This window comes from Coregonus lavaretus (assembly GCF_964263955.1).
Source record: "Coregonus lavaretus genome assembly, contig: HAP1_SCAFFOLD_730, whole genome shotgun sequence".
NCBI classification, from domain to species: Eukaryota; Metazoa; Chordata; class Actinopteri; order Salmoniformes; family Salmonidae; genus Coregonus; species Coregonus lavaretus.
In genome coordinates this window covers 154932-176085 of record NW_028162263.1, presented here as the reverse complement: position 1 = coordinate 176085, position 21154 = coordinate 154932, and the positions used below count along the sequence as shown (strand labels likewise).

The following is a 21154-nucleotide window of genomic DNA, read 5'->3' as shown; positions in this document are numbered from 1 at the left end:
GCCAGGGCAGTCATTTCACTGTTCAACAGCGAGCCAGGGCAGTCATTTCACTGTTCAACAGCGAGCCAGGGCAGTCATTTCACTGTTCAACAGCGAGCCAGGGCAGTCATTTCACTGTTCAACAGCGAGCCAGGGCAGTCATTTCACTGTTCAACAGCGAGCCAGGGCAGTCATTTCACTGTTCAACAGCGAGCCAGGGCAGTCATTTCACTGTTCAACAGCGAGCCAGGGCAGTCATTTCACTGTTCAACAGCGAGCCAGGGCAGTCATTTCACTGTTCAACAGCGAGCCAGGGCAGTCATTTCACTGTTCAACAGCGAGCCAGGGCAGTCATTTCACTGTTCAACAGCGAGCCAGGGCAGTCATTTCAATGTTCAACAGCGAGCCAGCTGATGTGTGGTGAGCGTTCTGGCACAAGAATGGATGCCGTGCATCACCCAGGTGGGTGCCACACATTGGTGGTGGATGAGGTGAGTTTCCCCCTTACTATGTAAAGCACTTTGAGTACCTCGGTAGAAAAGCGCTATATAAATCCAATAAATTATTATTATTATTATTATTATTATTATTATTATTGTCAAAGGGACATCACACTTTCGCTCTGAACTCAGACTTCGAACAAACCTGTCCATCCACCCGATTGCTAGCTAGCTAGTTAGATAGTTAGATAGTTAGATAGTTAGATAGTTAGATAGTTAGATAGTTAGATAGTTAGATAGTTAGCTAGTTAGATAGTTAGATAGTTAGATAGTTAGATAGTTAGATAGTTAGATAGTTAGATAGTTAGATAGTTAGCTAGTTAGATAGTTAGCTAGTTAGATAGTTAGATAGTTAGATAGTTAGCTAGTTAGATAGTTAGATAGTTAGATAGTTAGATAGTTAGCTAGTTAGATAGTTAGATAGTTAGATAGTTAGATAGTTATGCCGGCAACAACAGACGGGGCGCTAATCTAAAAATAAATAAAAAGTTGTGTTTCTTTCGATGGGCGCGGTAGAATGAAACAACTTGTAGTATTGGTCACCATCTGGATGTCACAGTGACATACCAAATAGCTAACGTTACTGCCCTCGGGACGCGCAACGACAAGCCGGTGCAAATGACCACCGGTGTTGTATGGAGGTGCTGGCTGACGTAAGATGCTTTCCACTGGGCAGCTGTATCACTATGGCGCCGGCGGTAGCTAACGTGGCAAACTTTTTTCCTCCCAATATTTCTTTGGAGTGGGATGACAAGGCACAAGACATGACATGTAATATTGGTAATATTGGTATCCTTCTAGCCACAACCAGGCTAGAGCTCAATCACCTCATGCCAATATTGGGAAGGGTCTGAGCCATACAGCACTGTATGACTCAGGTAGCTGTGTGGCGGCAGGTAGCTTAGTGGTTAAGAGCGTTGTGCCAGTAACCGAAAGGTCGCTGGTTCTAATCCCCGAGCCGACTAGGTGAAAAATCTGTCAATGTGCCCTTGAGCAAGGCACTTAACCCATTGAGTTTGTTCACACAGCGATGACATGTTAAACTCGACTCCTTATCCACATTTCACACTTTCAAAAGTTACTACGTAATGATTAATCATGAGTGGAAGCAAACCATCATTCAAAAAAGCCTCCAACTGGGCAAAAACTGGTTGAATCATCCACGTTTCCACGTCCTTTCAACCCCAAATATCTATGTAATGACTTTGAATCAACGTGGAAAACTGGTTGGATTTGCAAAAAGTCAACAACGTAAGGGAATGTTGTCTTTTTTTTCACCCAACTTTTAACCTAAATCCAATCACAGAGTGAATTGTTTGGTTGATTTCACATTAAAATCACGTTAGTTGACAACTTAACCAAATGTAAAATCAAAACTAGACGTTGAACTGACGTCTGTGCCCAGTGGGTCTGTTCTTTTTAGGAGTTTGTCCACAGACAAATCTCAGAAAGATGAGGATATTAACTGTCCTGTTCTCACTCTGCATCTCTTTCCTGTTCTCACTCTGCATCGCTTTCCTGTTCTCACTCTGCATCGCTTTCCTGTTCTCACTCTGCATCGCTTTCCTGTTCTCACTCTGCATCTCTTTCCTGTTCTCACTCTGCATCTCTTTCCTATTCTCACTCTGCATCGCTTTCCTGTTCTCACTCTGCATCGCTTTCCTGTTCTCACTCTGCATCGCTTTCCTATTCTCACTCTGCATCGCTTTCCTGTTCTCACTCTGCATCTCTTTCCTATTCTCACTCTGCATCGCTTTCCTGTTCTCACTCTGCATCGCTTTCCTGTTCTCACTCTGCATCGCTTTCCTGTTCTCACTCTGCATCGCTTTCCTATTCTCACTCTGCATCTCTTTCCTATTCTCACTCTGCATCGCTTTCCTGTTCTCACTCTGCATCTCTTTCCTGTTCTCACTCTGCATCTCTTTCCTGTTCTCACTCTGCATCGCTTTCCTGTTCTCACTCTGCATCTCTTTCCTGTTCTCACTCTGCATCTCTTTCCTGTTCTCACTCTGCATCGCTTTCCTGTTCTCACTCTGCATCGCTTTCCTGTTCTGCATCGCTTTCCTGTTCTCACTCTGCATCGCTTTCCTGTTCTCACTCTGCATCTCTTTCCTGTTCTCACTCTGCATCTCTTTCCTGTTCTCACTCTGCATCTCTTTCCTGTTCTCACTCTGCATCTCTTTCCTGTTCTCACTCTGCATCTCTTCGCTGCCAAGTACAGAACTCAGAGCAGACATCTTCATGAATTTCGAAGTGCTCTGGTTGCGTCCCAAATGGCTCACTCTATTCCATATTTAGTGCACTACTTTTGACCAGGGACCTATAGTCTCTGGTCAAAAGTAGCGCATTAAATAGGGAAAAGGGTGTCATTTGGGACATTGTCTGTATTTCCTCTATTAAGACGTGGTGACTCAGGGAAACATGTGCTTTGTACATTAAACACCATTAGCCAACGCTACACAGTACACAGACACTCGCACGCAAGCACATACGCACGCACACACACACACAAACAGAGTGCCCTGTCAGAAAGTAGACCTTCAGTACCAAAGTGAGTGATGAGATGATGAAAGGATGGAGTGATGAGAGGATGAGAGGATGGAGTGATGAGATGATGAGAGGATGGAGTGACGAGAGGATGGAGTGATGAGAGGATGGAGTGATGAGAGGATGGAGTGATGAGAGGATGGAGTGATGAGATGATGGAGTGACGAGATGATGGAGTGACGAGATGATGGAGTGACGAGATGATGGAGTGATGAGAGGATGGAGTGATGAGAGGATGGAGTGATGAGATGATGGAGTGATGAGATGATGGAGTGATGAGATGATGGAGTGATGAGAGGATGGAGTGATGAGAGGATGAGAGGATGGAGTGATGAGAGGATGGAGTGATGAGATGATGGAGTGATGAGATGATGGAGTGACGAGATGATGGAGTGACGAGATGATGGAGTGATGAGAGGATGGAGTGATGAGATGATGGAGTGATGAGAGGATGGAGTGATGAGAGGATGAGAGGATGGAGTGATGAGAGGATGGAGTGATGAGATGATGGAGTGACGAGATGATGGAGTGACGAGATGATGGAGTGACGAGATGATGGAGTGATGAGAGGATGGAGTGATGAGAGGATGGAGTGATGAGATGATGGAGTGACGAGATGATGGAGTGACGAGAGGATGGAGTGATGAGAGGATGGAGTGATGAGAGGATGGAGTGATGAGAGGATGGAGTGATGAGAGGATGGAGTGACGAGATGATGAGAGGATGGAGTGACGAGATGATGAGAGGATGGAGTGACGAGAGGATGGAGTGATGAGAGGATGGAGTGACGAGAGGATGGAGTGACGAGAGGATGGAGTGATGAGAGGATGGAGTGATGAGATGATGGAGTGACGAGATGATGGAGTGATGAGAGGATGGAGTGATGAGAGGATGGAGTGATGAGAGGATGGAGTGATGAGAGGATGGAGTGATGAGAGGATGGAGTGATGAGAGGATGGAGTGACGAGATGATGGAGTGACGAGATGATGAGAGGATGGAGTGACGAGATGATGGAGTGATGAGAGGATGGAGTGACGAGAGGATGGAGTGACGAGATGATGGAGTGATGAGAGGATGGAGTGATGAGAGGATGGAGTGATGAGAGGATGGAGTGATGAGAGGATGGAGTGATGAGAGGATGGAGTGACGAGATGATGAGAGGATGGAGTGACGAGATGATGGAGTGATGAGAGGATGGAGTGACGAGAGGATGGAGTGATGAGAGGATGGAGTGATGAGATGATGGAGTGACGAGAGGATGGAGTGATGAGATGAAGAGAGAAAGGTTTATGACTGGTAATGGATCCTGAATCAAACTCTTCTCTTCTCCTATAATGACACAAGTCATCATTACATTAAGTTCTTTACCCTCCACACACACACACAAACCTATCTGTATGGCCTCATTCTGTTCAGAATTCAGAGTAGAGTAGCGATTAAGTTTAGAAGTTCAGATTGTATTATTCTTCCTTGTGAAAGACAGACAGTGAGGGGAAGGAAATGATTTAGTATTAAATTGTGTTTTTGATCTACAGGCATAAAGAAAATAACAAGGATTATCTGTAAATCCTGACTGAGCCTCATTCCATCATTCTGGTTCTGTCCCAAATGGCACCCTATACCCTATATATAGTAGTGCACTACTTTTTACCAGGGCCTATAGGAAATAGGGTACCATTGGGGACACAGCCTCTACGCGGCTCCTTCTAAATGCATCGCATTAGTAATCAGTCAAATTACCCAATTGATTTATCAATCTCAGTGAGATTAAAGACGAACAATGACTCCACCTGTTTCTTAAAGAGATTCTCTGGTACTTTAGTATACTTTTCAGCCAGCAGTTCTGAAAGTAGCGCTCACGAGCCAAAAGTGGTCCCCGGAAGACTGTGTACTACAACACATATGTGCAGATATGTGCACCACTTCATTGCTTTCTCTCTCTCTCTCTCTGCTGTGTCTACGTCTTGCTAGCTGTCACTCCAAATGGCGAGGGGCTGAAGCTCATTGGCTAGAACTCGAATTGCTAGGGGGCTGGCCCACGTGGGGTAAAATGTAGGGAAAATGGCGCAGCACAGCTTCCAGAAAAATTGTCGCTGTCAAACTAGGGATTTCGTGGCTAACTGAGGTAAAACAGTAATTCTGCTCATAGATTCTGCATGTATGAACTACACATTGACACATCCAGCCCAGAGCGGGAGGTTTAAAAAAAACACTTAGTAGTCGCCATAAGTTCTGGAGCATGTCTTTAAAGCATGCCTGGGACGGTCCTGGGCTTATTCATGTTAATAAGATAATTATGTGTACTAGTCTATAAGAAACACAGACAGCACTCTCTGCCAGCCATTCAGACAGACACACACACACACACACACACACGCACACACACACACACACACACACACACACACACACACACACACACACACACACACACACACACACACACACACACACACACACACACACACACACACACACAGGGAGGGAGGGAGGGAGGGAGGGAGGGAGGGAGGGAGGGAGGGAGGGAGGGAGGGAGGGAGGGAGGGAGGGAGGGAGGGAGGGAGGGAGGGGAGAAAAAGGAAATCATTTATATTTTGACTTTTGATACTTCAGTATGTTTTAAACCAAATACTTTTAGACTTTTACTCATGTAGTATTTTACTGGGTGACATTCACTTTTACTTGAGTCATTTTCTATTAAGGTATCTTTACTTTTACTCAAGTATGACAGTTGGGTACTTTTTCCACCACTGTGCACGCAGGCACCCGCACACACACACACACACACAAACACAAACACGCACACACACACACACACACACACACAAACACACACACAAACACGCACACACAAACACGCACAATCAGTGTGCTGCTACAGATAACAGGCTGTTCATTAACCAGACTTCTAGTAACCACATTACTCTAACATCTACATTACAATCATACACTCACGATCATACACATATCCCAATATGGACCCCCAAAAAGGTTTAGCCCTCAAGGCAAGTTCTAGCAGCCAAGTCCTGAAGTAGGAAGTAACGCTTTATCTCATACCACAAAGCATTATTCTTGATACTGAAGAACTGATCAAAGTCAATGATTAAACATATATTGTGTGTTTGTTACTTTCACATGAGAGAGGACTATGACCATCAATCCACCAGTCAACCCAGCTAGAGTCAGCACTTTACACCCTCCAACCACTAGAGGGTAGCAAACACAGCAAAATCACACAGCTTGCATGTGAGCTAACTTTTCATAGATCATGTCTTTTCTTGTTTCACAGCCTCAGAAACAGGTGAAAGTTCATTTTAAAAACACCTTACCAGCAATAACACACCTTACCAGCAATAACACACCTTACCAGTAATAACACACCTTACCAGCAATAACACACCTTACCAGTAATAACACACCTTACCAGCAATAACACACCTTACCAGCAATAACACACCTTACCAGCAATAACACACCTTACCAGTAATAACACACCTTACCAGTAATAACACACCTTACCAGCAATAACACACCTTACCAGTAATAACACACCTTACCAGCAATAACACACCTTACCAGTAATAACACACCTTACCAGCAATAACACACCTTACCAGTAATAACACACCTTACCAGCAATAACACACCTTACCAGTAATAACACACCTTACCAGCAATAACACACCTTACCAGTAATAACACACCTTACCAGCAATAACACACCTTACCAGTAATAACACACCTTACCAGCAATAACACACCTTACCAGTAATAACACACCTTACCAGCAATAACACACCTTACCAGCAATAACACACCTTACCAGCAATTACACACACAGCAAACGTGCTCGCGTGTTGTTTCACTCACAGCTTCCGACATTAAACCAGTGTAAGTACAGTTTAAAAGCACCATACCAACATTAACAAACGCAGCAAAATACACACAGCTTGCATGTTGTAGTATGAAACAACTCTCCATGGGCATGGTTATGTTTGTTTCACTCACAGCTTCCTACATTCAACCACTTTAAGTACATTTAAAAAATAACCTTACCAGCATTAACAAACATAGCGGAACTGTTTGCATGTCGTGAGGTTGTAGTGCGAAACAACTTTTAACTAAGAACGTAGGCATGGCTTGGCCCGTTTGACAAACTCCTGCATCAAGGTAATAAAAAAAGCACCTTACCTGCGTTGACTATGGCTTCGACCTCGAGGATGGTGATGTCACCCTTGTAGAGAGATACTTTGTCACTCAGTAGGTCCTTCCTCTCCTCTTCCACTGTAACTAGAAACAACACGAACGGGGCTGTGATCATCAGTGCACGCTGTACAGGTACATAATGAACAGGTACACCAAAAGACAGGAGCAGACAACTCTTGTTTTCTAGCTTAGTTCTTCTTGTCACTGTCCTTGTGGAATAAAATCTGGAATGATATCCTTGTGGAATAAATATGGAATGAGCCATATCGCTACACCCGCAATAACATCTGCTAAAAATGTGTATGTGACCAATAAAATGTGATTTGATTTGATATCCTTGTTGAATAAATCTGGAATTAGCTATATCTTTGTTGAATAAATCTGGTATGAGCCATATAGTTGTGGAATAAATCTGGAATTAGCCATATCGCTGTGGAATAAATCTGGAATGTGTCATAACCTTGTTGAATAAATCTGGAACAAGCCATATCCTTGTTGAATACATCTGGAATGAGCCAAATTGATGTGGAATTAATCTGGAATAAGCCATATCATTGTGGAATAAATCTGGAATGAGCCATATTATTGTTGAATCAATCTGGAATAAGCAATATCGTTGTTGAATAAATCTGTAATAAGTCATATAGTTGATGAATAAATCTGGAATAAGCCATATCCTTGTTGAATAAAGACAGCCCGACAGACAGACAGCCAGCAAGCCAGACAACTGGGGTAGGGGTATCACCTTGTAGTCTAGGTACTGAATGTGAGACAAAGTTACCAACTACAAATAGATTAATTTGTGTACTGTAGAGGCAAATTCCCAAAAGTGTTCTGCTAAATATGGCCACCAACATTTCCAATTTAATCTACAAAATCGCAGACAACAGCTTCAAAATAATATTTCCACATTCATACCACAGTGGCACACACACGCACACACTGACACACACACACACACATCCTTACAGAACATGAAACACCTTTGATCTATCGGCCTGATCATCCATACAGTCCATGAACCACCTTGGATCTATCAGCCTGATCATCCTTACAGTACATGAACCACCTTGGACATATCAGCCTGATCATCCTGACAGTCCATGAACCACCTTGGATCTATCAGCCTGATCATCCTGACAGTCCATGAACCACCTTGGATCTATCGGCCTGATCATCCTTACAGTACATGAACCACCTTGGACATATCAGCCTGATCATCCTGACAGTCCATGAACCACCTTGGATCTATCAGCCTGATCATCCTGACAGTCCATGAACCACCTTTGATCTATCGGCATGATCATCCTTACAGTCCATGAACCACCTTGGACCTATCAACCTGATCATCCTGACAGTCCATGAACCACCTTGGATCTATCAGCCTGATCATCCTGACAGTCCATGAACCACCTTGAACTAATTAGGATTCTATGAGACTACCGGCATCTTTAAATGCTTCCTATCAAAACATCCAAGAGAATCATAATGGGACCTTCCTGGACTATGATCAATTTCCTCCACTGCACCCCTCTACTAGCTTAAACCAGGAAATGGCTGCTCATTGTTCGACTCCAGGTGAGCGTAAATGGAGGCGTGTCGGAACCAGAAAGAAGGAGAATAATCATTCTTGGTGCGCCTGCCTTCTTCCCCCGTGTCCGGACTTAAGACTTTCAAATCGCTTTGAGCCCCTGTACCGGCTGTCCTCTGTCGGGGGCTTGGGTGTTCCCTCCATGGCTGTGGATGCCCCTCCAGCTACCTCTCCCTGTCCTAGTCAATCAACTGCCTGGCCACAGCCTGGACCACCGCAGACCCCCTCCGTTGGGCCGTGTTCTCTGGATCAGAGCTCTGTCCCTTTGGCTTTTGTGGCCTGCACGTAGACGGCCCTCTTCTCAGGTGAGTTCTGTGGCTCTGGCCTCGCAATCTGCTTCGAGACACAGCAGAGGCCGGATCATTCCGGCGATTGTGATAGGGAGTTCGATGGTGAGGCATATACAGTGGGGAGAACAAGTATTTGATACACTGCCGATTTTGCAGGTTTTCCTAATTACAAAGCATGTAGAGGTCTGTAATGTTTATCATAGGTACACTTCCGGGGCGGCAGGTAGCTTAGTGGTTAAGAGCGTTGTGCCAGTAACCGAAAGGTCACTGGTTCTAATCCCCGAGCCGACTAGGTGAAAATCTGTCGATGTGCGCTTGAGCAAGGCACTTAACTCTAATTGCTCCTGTAAGTCGCTCTGGATAAGAGCGTCTGCTAAATGACGTAAATGTACTTCGACTGTGAGAGACGGAATCTAAAACAAAAATCCAGAAAATCACGTTGTATGATTTTTTAGTAATTCATTTGCATTTTATTGCATGACATAAGTATTTGATACATCAGAAAAGCAGAACTTAATATTTGGTACAGAAAACTTTGTTTGCAATTACAGAGATCATATGTTTCCTGTAGGTCTTGACCAGGTTTGCACACACTGCAGCAGGGATTTTGGCCCACTCCTCCATACAGACCTTCTACAGATCCTTCAGGTTTCGGGGCTGTCGCTGGGCAATACGGACTTTCAGCTCCCTCCATAGATTTTCTATTGGGTTCAGGTCTGGAGACTGGCTAGGCCACTCCAGGACCTTGAGATGCTTCTTACGGAGCCACTCCTTAGTTGCCCTGGCTGTGTGTTTCGGGTTGTTGTCATGCTGGAAGACCCAGCCACGACCCATCTTCAATGATCTTACTGAGGGAAGGAGGTTGTTGGCCAAGATCTCGCGATACATGGCCCCATCCATCCTCCCCTCAATACGGTGCAGTCGTCCTGTCCCCTTTGCAGAAAAGCATCCCCAAAGAATGATGTTTCCACCTCCATGCTTCACGGTTGGGATGGTGTTCTTGGGGTTGTACTCATCCTTCTTCTTCCTCCAAACACGGCGAGTGGAGTTTAGACCAAAAAGCTCTATTTTTGTCTCATCAGACCACATGTCCTTCTCCCATTCCTCATCTGGATCATCCAGATGGTCATTGGCAAACTTCAGATGGGCCTGGACATGCGCTGGCTTGAGCAGGGGGACCTTGCGTGCGCTGCAGGATTTTAATCCATGATGGCGTAGTGTGTTACTAATGATTTTCTTTGAGACTGTGGTCCCAGCTCTCTTCAGGTCATTGACCAGGTCCTGCCGTGTAGTTCTGGGCTGATCCCTCACCTTCCTCATGATCATTGATGCCCCACGAGGTGAGATCTTGCATGGAGCCCCAGACCGAGACGAATTGACCGTCATCTTGAACTTCTTCCATTTTCTAATAATTGCGCCAACAGTTGTTGCCTTCTCACCAAGCTGCTTGCCTTTTGTCCTGTAGCCCATCCCAGCCTTGTGCAGGTCTACAATTTTATCCCTGATGTCCTTACACAGCTCTCTGGTCTTGGCCATTGTGGAGAGGTTGGAGTCTGTTGAGTGTGTGGACAGGTGTCTTTTATACAGGTAACGAGTTCAAACAGGTGCAGTTAATACAGGTAATGAGTGGAGAACAGGAGAGCTTCTTAAAGAAAAACTAACAGGTCTGTGAGAGCCGGAATTCTTACTGATTGGTTGGTGATCAAATACTTATGTCATGCAATAAAATGCAAATTAATTACTTAAAAATCATACAATGTGATTTTCTGGATTTTTGTTTTAGATTCCGTCTCTCACAGTTGAAGTGTACCTATGATAAAAGTGACAGACCTCTACATGCTTTGTAAGTAGGAAAACCTGCAAAATCGGCAGTGTATCAAATACTTGTTCTCCCCACTGTATCTGTGCCTGGGGCAAAGACTTTGTGTTTTCCTGGCGCAAAAGTTCAGGATATCACCAGGTTGCTTCCCGAGGCTGTGAGTCAGTCACCAGGGGGCTGATACTGTCATGGTTCATGTGGGGTCAAATGACATTATGAAGGGCAGCTCAGACAGCTGAAGATGGATTTTAAAGAACTGATTGGGTCTCTATTTGACACCAACAAACATCCCATAATATCTGGCCCTCTGCCCTCCCTAAATTGTGGCATTGAACGGTTCAGCAGACTTTTAGCCCTCCATAACTGGCTACGAGACTATTGCAGCTCTGTGGGTGTAACATTTATTGACAATGTTGATACCTTCTGGAAACAAAGCTTGTATTATAAGAAGGATGGGATCCACCCAAATCATTTGGGTTCCTGGATCCTTTTACAGCCTTATAAGGCTTCGTTGAGACAATGACTTATCAATGAACCAAGCCCAGCTCATTTCATCCCTACCATTGTGTCGCTGAGTTGTCATAATGCTTCAGCAAATGTAAATTATCCTAAGTGTGTCTTCCAGCACCGTGTAAGTAACCTAATGTATGTCCCTCTAACTGTCCTGAATGACTCAGTTGATCCTACAGCTATTGTATGCAGTAATCATGAGCATATGAACCAGAGTAATACTGTTAGCACTGAGGTGGTGTGCCCTAGTAGGAAGTCCACTGTGTGCAGCTCACCCTGCACTAATAAAATGAACCAGAGTATGTCTACCTCTGCTAAGCTTCCCAGTAAAGCAAGAAAAACAATCAAGCATCCCAGAAAAGTGTTAAAAATAGCCCACGTTAACATACTGTATGTAGTTTAAGAAACAAGGTTCATGAAATCAATCATTTGCTAGTAACAGATGACATTCATATTCTGACAATCTCTGAAACTCACTTAGTTAATACCTTTGATGATACAGTGGTAGCAATACATGGTTATAAGATCTACAGAAAAGACAGAAATGCCAAAGGTGGAGGTGTGGCTGTTTATATTCAGAACCACATTCCTGTAAAGCTTAGAGTGGATCTCCTGTTAAATACTGTTGAAGTAATATGGCTACAGGTTAATCTGCCTCACCTAAAGCCTGTTCTTGTGGGAAGCTGCTATAGACAACCAAGTGCTAATAGTCAGTATCTGGATAACGTGTGAAATGCTTGATAATGTATGTGATATCAATAGAGAGGTATACTTTCTGGGTGATTTAAATATTGACTGGCTTTCATCAGGCTGCCCACTCAAGAGAAAGCTTCAAACTGTAACTAGTGCCTGCAACCTGGTTCAGGTTAACAATCAACCTACCAGGGTAGTTACAAACAGTACAGGAATGAAATCATCAACATGTATTGATCATATCTTTACTAACGCTGCAGAAATTTATTTGAAAGCAGTATCCAAATCCATCGGATGTAGTGATCACAATATAGTAGCCATATCTAGGAAAACCAAAGTTCCAAAGGCTGGGCCTAATATAGTGTATAAGATAAATACCCCATAATGACAAAGCGAAAAATGGCTTTTAGTTTTTTTTTGTGCAAATTTATTAAAAATAAAAAACAGAAATACATTATTTACATAAGTATTCAGAGCGTTTGCTGTGAGACTCAAAATTGATCTCAGGTGCATCCTGTTTCCATTGATCATCCTTGAGATGTTTCTACAACTTGATTGGAGTCCACCTGTAGGTCATTCAATTGATTGGACATGATTTGGAAAGGCATAGAACTGTCCATATAAGGTCCCACAGTTGACAGTATGTCAGAGCAAAAACCAAGTCATGAGGTCGAAGGAATTGTCCGTAGAGCTCAGAGACAGGACTGTGTCAAGGCACAGATCTGGGGAATGACAGATCTGGGGAAGGGTACCAAAAAATGTCTGCAGCATTGAAGGTCCCCAAGAACACAGAGGCCTCCATCATTCTTAAATGGAATATGTTTGGAACACCAAGAGACTTCCTAGAGCTGGCTGCCTGGCCAAACTGAGCAATCAGGGGAGAAGGGCCTTGGTCAGGGAGGTGACCAAGAACCCGACGGTCACTCTGACAGAGATCCAGAGTTCCTCTGTGGAGATGGGAGAACATTCCAGAAGGACAACCATCTCTGCAGCACTCCACCAATCAGGCCTTTATGGTAGAGTGGCCAGATGGAAGCCACTCCCCTGTAACATGACAGCCTGCTTGGAGTTGCCAAAAGGAACCTAAAGTCTGTCAGACCATGAGAAACAACAATCTCTGGTCTGATGAGACCAAGATTGAACTCTTTGGCCTGAATGCAAAGCGTCACGTCTAGATGAAACCTGGCACCATCCCTATGGTGAAGCATGGTGGTGGCAGCATCATGCTTTGGGGATGTTTTTCAGTGGCAGGGACTGGGAGACTAGTCAGGATCGAGGGAAAGATGAACGGAGCAAAGTACAGAGAGATCCTTGATGAAAACCTGCTCCAGAGCGCTCAGGACCTCAGACTGGGGCGAAGGTTCAACTTCCACCAGGACAACGACCCTAAGCACACAGCCAAGACAACGCAGGAGTGGCTTCGGGACAAGTTCTGAATGTCCTTGAGTGGCCCAGCCAGAGCCAGGACTTGAACCCGATCGAACATCTCTGGAGAGACCTGATAATAGCTGTACATGGTAGAATAATAGTGAAGATATCAAAACTATGAAATAACACACATGGAATCATGTAATAACCAAACAAGTGTTAAACAAATCAAAATATATGACCTATTTGAGATTCTTCAAATAGCCACCCTTTGCCTTGATGACAGTTTTGCACATTCTTGGCATTCTCTCAACCAGCTTCACCTGGAATGCTTTTCCAACAGTCTTGAAAGAGTTCCCAATGCTGAGCATTTGTTGGCTGCTTTTCCTTCACTCTGCGGTCCGACTCATCCCAAACCATCTCAATTTGGTTGAGGTCGGGGGATTGTGGAGGCCAGGTCATCTAATGCAGCACTCCATCACTCTCCTTCTTGGTAAAATAGCCCTTACACAGCCTGGAGGTGTGTTGGGTAATTGTCCTGTTAAAAAATAAATGATAGTCCCACTAAGCCCAAACCAGATGGGATGGCGTATGATGTGGTAGCCATGCTGGTTAAGTGTGCCTTGAATTCGAAATAAATCACAGGAAGCGTCACCAGCAAAGAACCCCCACACCATGACACCTCCTCCTCCATGCTTTACGGTGGGAAACACACATGCAGAGATAATCCGTTCACCCACACCGCGTCTCACAAAGACATGGCTGTTGGAACCAACAATCTCAAATTTGGAATCCAGACCAGAGGACAAATTTCCACCTGTCTAATGTCCATTGCTTGTGTTTCTTGGCCCAAGCAGGTCTCTTCTTCTTATTGGTGTGCTTTAGTAGTGGTTTTGTAGTCTATCGCGTCGATGCTGGCAATTATTGCTGTCAAACAAAGGAGTCCGCTTATACTGAACTTTGATCACAAGTTTTATTCATATCACAAGTTTTCAGCATAAGTTTACAGACCTGCAGTGTCTGGAGAAACAGTGTCCCAAAATAATCTGTCTGTTTCTAACCCCCTCTTCCTCCAGCATATACTTATAAACAATGCAAAAATATGGGTTGCTCCCTCTGCTGTCCAATCACCTGTCTCCCCTGGGGCGTCACCCTACAAATGGCTACTTTTGAACTAACATAAACATATTTTCATTTCTACATGAAAAACATTAACAAAGACATAATCCTAATACACTACAGTTTCTTTGCAGCAGTTCGACCATGAAGGCCTGATTCACACAGTCTCCTCTGAACAGTTGATGTTGAGATGTGTCTGTTACTTGAACTCTGTGAATAATTTATTTGGGCTGCAATTTCTGAGGCTGGTAACTCTAATGAAATGCAGCAGAGGTAACTCTGGGTCTTCCATTTCTGTGGCTGTCCTCATGAGAGTCAGTTTCATCATAGCGCTTGATGGTTTTTGCGAACTGCACTTGAAGAAACTTTCCAAGTTCTTGAAATTTTCCGTATTGACTGACCTTCATGTCTTAAAGTATTTTGCTTATTTGAGCTGTTCTTCTTGGACTTGGTCTTTTACCAAATAGGGCTATCTTCTGTATACACCTGTTAATTGAAATGCATTCCAGGTGACTACCTCATGAAGCTGGTTGAGCGAATGCCAAGAGTGTGCAAAGCTGTCATCAGGGCAAAGGGTGGCTATTTGAAGAATCTCAAATATAAAATATATTTTGATTTGTTTAACACTTTTTTGGTTACTACATGATTACATATGTGTTATTTCATAGATTTGATGTCTTCACTATCTATACTATACATATAGACACTCTACATATAGATATTATACATATAGATCCTCTACATATAGATATTATACATATAGATACTCCATCATAAGGAAGATAAAAAACGAAACAGACTTTTCAACCCAGAAAATGTCCCCAGATGTCAGAAAGGTTATTGAGTTTACCATGGAGGGGAGCGGGTCGAGAGTTTCAAGTTCCTTGGTGTCCACATCACCAACAAACTATCATGGTTCAAACACACCAAGACAGTCGTGAAGAGGGCACGACAATGCCTATTCCCCCTCAGGAGACCGAAAAGATTTGGCATGGGTCCCCAGATCCTCATAAAGTTATACAGCTACACCATCGAGAGCATCTGGTATGGCAACTGCTCGGCCTCGGACCGCAAGGCACTACATAGGGTAGTGCGTACGGCCCAGTACATCACTGGGGCCAAGCTTCCTACCATCCAGGATCTAGATACTAGGCGGTGTCAGTCAGAGGAAGGCCAAAAAATTGTCAAAGACTCCAGTCACCCAAGTCATAGACTGTTCTCTCTGCTACCGCACGGCAAGCGTTACCGGAGTGCCAAGTCTAGGACCAAAAGGCTCCTTAACAGCTTCTACCCCCAAGCCATAAGCTGAACAATTAATCAAATGGCCACCCGGACTATTCACATTTACAACTACACCTGTTGTATTTGGCGCATGTGACAAATACAATTTTACTAATTATATGAATCAATCTTTCATATGAAGCTGTTTCTGCCAAGGCTGTGTACCGTTCCTTATATGAGGGAGGGTCCTTCTCCCTCCAGTGTCTTCATATGACTATTTTGGCTGTGGTTAGAATAACTTTTAGCCAGTTTTAACATGAGCTTCTCAGTCTATCAATATCCTTTAGTGTTATTCAGTAATAGCAAAGCATGATTTGCAAGTATTGTGGTACCCAGAATATCCCCAAAAGGTATGCAAGCTTGGACAGTTACAGAACATATGGACCTGTACTTGACCGACATCTCCATCGTAGGTTCGAGTCTATTTCGGTTCAACCTCATTAAATGCTATTGAACACTTTAAACTGAATCTGTTGTACTATTATATTCCATTCCTCCTCTCCAAATGTTACCTCCAAGTCTTTTACACATAAGGCCTTTAGGCCCTTACAAGTTCCATTAAATCCACCTATAAGGTGGCTGTATACTGTATAAGCCGGTATGTGGTAATTTGCAAAGGATTTCTATCTTAACACTTAATATCAGAATGTACAGGGAATTTGTTTGTTTTTCTGTCCTACCTTAAACACAATCTCTAAACTGGAGATATCTGTGACGAGGTGTGAATGAAGGAGTCAGGCGCAGGAGGTAAAACACCGAAGTCCAGAGTTTATGCCGTTTACATAAATAAAACACACCCAGCGTCAAAACGAAACTATCACACGGGAAATATTCCACCTTGGCAATAACAACAGGAAGAGTGGCTCAACCGAATGAAACAATCACTCACAAAGACAAGGGGAACAGAGGGAACACTTATAAAATCAAATCAAATCAAATCAAATTTTATTGGTCACATGCGCCGAATACAACAGGTGCAGACATTACAGTGAAATGCTTACTTACAGCCCTTAACCAACAGTGCATTTATTTTAAACAAAAAAGTAAGAGTAAAACAACAACAAAAAAGTGTTGAGAAAAAAAGAGCAGAAGTAAAAATAAAGTGACAGTAGGGAGGCTATATATACAATAGAATAAAGTGACAGAAGGGAGGCTATATATACAGGGGGGTACCGTTGCATAGTCAATGTGCGGGGGCACCGGCTAGTTGAGGTAGTTGAGGTAATATGTACATGTGGGTAGAGTTAAAGTGACTATGCATAAATACTTAACAGAGTAGCAGCAGCGTAAAAAGTATGGGGTGGGGGGGCAGTGCAAATAGTCCGGGTAGCCATGATTAGCTGTTCAGGAGTCTTATGGCTTGGGGGTAGAAGCTGTTGAGAAGTCTTTTGGACCTAGACTTGGCACTCCGGTACCGCTTGCCGTGCGGTAGCAGAGAGAACAGTCTATGACTAGGGTGACTGGAGTCTTTGACAATTTTGAGGGCCTTCCTCTGACACCGCCTGGTATAGAGGTCCTGGATGGCAGGGAGCTTTGCCCCTGTGATGTACTGGGCCGTACGCACTACCCTTATACACATACTAATTAGGGGAATGAGCACCAGGTGTGTGTGATTGACAAGACAAGACATGACAAGTGGAGTGATGAGAATGGGATCGGCAGTAGCTAGTAAGCCGGTGACGACGAACGCCGAAACCTGCCCGAACAAGGAGGGGAGGCAGCCTCGGCGGAAGTCGTGACAATATCTCCAAAACTCTTGTTTCTGTAAATTATACTTGGACCTTAGTCCTTCAAAAGATGTAAAAGTGTTTTCTTGATATCGACAACCAACGTTCTTTATCCCCTTTCTAAACTATTGTTTCCAGAAAACCATGTGTCCCCCTATTTTCAATTTAGTGTTGTTCCATAACGAAGCAGAGCTTGTCAAGAAAGGTGAAGATCTCTCTCTCTCTCTTATGAATCTGACTCCGTATATTTTTTGTATGGGACATTATTGGATTCTGCAGACCCACCTTTTATTGACTCAAATTATTTGATGCTCAGAATGGGGCATTAAGTTCCTCTTCCATGTCCACCCAAATTGGTCTAGTCGAGTTCTCAATAAAGAGAGAGCCTATTTGAGCAGCTACAGAGGCTTCTTGATATAATTGTATGTTAGGGAGCGTTAATCATCCCTTTTAAGTCTTTACCTGTAATCTCGCTAGTTTCATCCTGGCCCTTTCACCGGCCCAAATCAACTCAGTAATCATTTTGTCTATGGATTTAAAAGTATAGACAGATATGGACAGTGGTAATATGCTGATTACATAATTCAGTTTAGGAGCTATGACCATCTTTATAACCTGTATCCCATAATGAGATTTGTAGCTTAACCCAGCTCTTAAACTGGAGTTGATTTTTGTTCAATAGTGGGTCAAGGTTTTCAGAAATCATGTTCTCTAGACCAGGATTTAAAGCGATCCCCAGGTACCTCAAGTTTTTAGGGACCCATTGAAACCCCCAGCTGAGGAAGTCATTTCTCAGACAATGTTTTGATAGGGGCATTACTTCAGATTTGGTCCAGTTTACTTTATAGGCCGATATCTCTGAGAATGCATTTACTAGGTCCAGTAAAGGCGGTGTGGAGAGTTGGGGATCTGACATTAATAGTAATAAGTCGTCTGCATAAAGCAGTAGTTTATTCTCCTCCCATAGTAACCTCTTTGATTGACTGATGCAGCCTAAATGCATCAGGGACCTGATTATAATCCGCCCCCCTAATACCAGAGGAAAATCACCGAAATCCAGTATTATTTTGTTAAGTTGAAAGAAGAAGTCTGCGTTCTCCTCATTCGGAGCATAAATATTTCCCAATATTATATTTTGTCCTGAAACCTTTACAAGTAAAATCAAGATTCATCCCTCTTTGTCCTTAAACTCTTTTTCCACTTGAACATGTATAATAGAATAGAGACATCTCTTTTATTTGGTTTCATGTTTTATGGTAAGCATCTGTCTCCAACCCATCTGTCTCCAACCCATCTGTCTCCCACCCAATCTGTCTCCAACCCATCTGTCCCCAACCCATCTGTCTCTAACCCATCTGTCTCCAACCCATCTGTCTCCCACCATTCTGTCTCCCACCCATCTGTCTCCCACCCATCTGTCTCTAACCCATCTGTCTCCAACCCATCTGTCTCCAACCCAGCTGTCTCCAACCCATCTGTCTCCCACCCATCTGTCTCCCACCCATCTGTCTCCAACCCATCTGTCTCCAACCCATCTGTCTCCCATCCAGCTGACTCCCACCCATCTGTCTCCTACCCATCTGTCTCCCACCCATCTGTCTCCCACCCATCTGTCTCCAACCCATCTGTCTCCCACCCATCTGTCTCCCACCCATCTGTCTCCCACCCATCTGTCTCCCACCCATCTGTCTCCCACCCATCTGTCTCCAACCCATCTGTCTCCCACCCAGCTGACTCCCACCCATCTGTCTCTAACCCATCTGTCTCCAACCCATCTGTCTCCAACCCATCTGTCTCCCACCCATCTGTCTCCCACCCATCTGTCTCCCACCCATCTGTCTCCAACCCATCTGTCTCCCACCCATCTGTCTCCCACCCATCTGTCTCTAACCCATCTGTCTCCAACCCATCTGTCTCCCACCCATCTGTCTCCAACCAATCTGTCTCCCACCCATCTGTCTCCCACACATCTGTCTCCCACCCATCTGTCTCCAACCCATCTGTCTCTAACCCATCTGTCTCCAACCCATCTGTCTCCCACCCATCTGTCTCTAACCCATCTGTCTCCAACCCATCTGTCTCCCACCCATCTGTCTCCAACCAATCTGTCTCCCACCCATCTGTCTCCCACACATCTGTCTCCCACCCATCTGTCTCCAACCCATCTGTCTCTAACCCATCTGTCTCCAACCCATCTGTCTCCCACCCATCTGTCTCCCACCCATCTGTCTCCCACCCAGCTGTCTCCAACCCATCTGTCTCCCACCCATCTGTCTCCAACCCATCTGTCTCCCACCCATCTGTCTCCCACCCATCTGTCTCACACCCATCTGTCTCCCACCCATCTGTCTCCCACCCATCTGTCTCCAACCCATCTGTCTCCCACCCATCTGTCTCCCACCCATCTGTCTCTAACCCATCTGTCTCCAACCCATCTGTCTCCCACCCATCTGTCTCCCACCCATCTGTCTCCCACCCATCTGTCTCCCACCCATCTGTCTCCCACCCATCTGTCTCTAACCCATCTGTCTCCAACCCATCTGTCTCCCACCCATCTGTCTCTAACCCATCTGTCTCCCACCCATCTGTCTCCCACCCATCTGTCTCCAACCCATCTGTCTCTAACCCATCTGTCTCCAACCCATCTGTCTCCCACCCATCTGTCTCTAACCCATCTATCTCCAACCCATCTGTCTCCCACCCATCTGTCTCCAACCCATCTGTCTCCCACCCATCTGTCTCCCACCCATCTGTCTCCCACCCATCTGTCTCCAACCCTAGGAGCATCCTTTTGGTAAGCACCGCCCACCCATCTGTCTCCAACCCTAGGAGCATCCTTTTGGTAAGCACCGCCCACCCATCTGTCTCCAACCCTAGGAGCATCCTTTTGGTTCATCTTTTAAAATATGAACCTAATCCGTTCACATTCCACAACGTAACTTTAATCACATTGGTCATCATCCCTGAAAGGTTGTAAATATATTATTACCAAAAAGTGATGAGTGTTAGAATATTTTAAATCAATGCGTTTCTGATAGCTTAGCGAATCAAAGAAAGTGAACGACTGGTAATGCCCCCCACCTAAAACGCTAAACTTCCTATAGAACAAATATGTCATAAACAGATCCCAAACCCACAAGATACAAAAAAATTTTAAATACAAAACTAAAATCTCCCTCCCCTCTAAACCAGGCCTTCATCCGTGTGAAGTGTCCCGAGGTCCTGAAGCTCCAATTAGAATAAGACCGTTTTACCAACGCCAAATATAGGCATGACAGAGATGACATGTCACAGAGATGATCAACCGAAAACATAGAACACAAAGACAGACTGATCATTATTCTGGCAAAGAGAAGAGATTACCTTCCTCATGTAGACTGATAGATATCTAATTCCAGGAGGCAGGAATGCAAGCATAGAACAAACACAAAAGGGAGACCGGTGTACGTCATAGTAATGATAAAATAAGATATCTAACACTTTGGGTTGTGCCCATCACATATAGCACGAACACACCTATTGT

At 44.3% G+C, this 21154-nt stretch overlaps 1 protein-coding gene across 1 annotated transcript in view; it reads right to left on the bottom strand.

The window, feature by feature from the left end:
* Positions 1–21154, bottom strand: part of LOC311119409 (ADP-ribose glycohydrolase MACROD2-like) — an 80788-nt gene that overhangs the window by 45652 nt on the left and 13982 nt on the right. The window contains exon 4 of the mRNA XM_084194108.1: positions 7219–7317. Within this exon, the coding sequence (XP_084050234.1) occupies positions 7219–7317 (99 nt within the window). The remainder of the gene's footprint in view (positions 1–7218; positions 7318–21154) is intronic.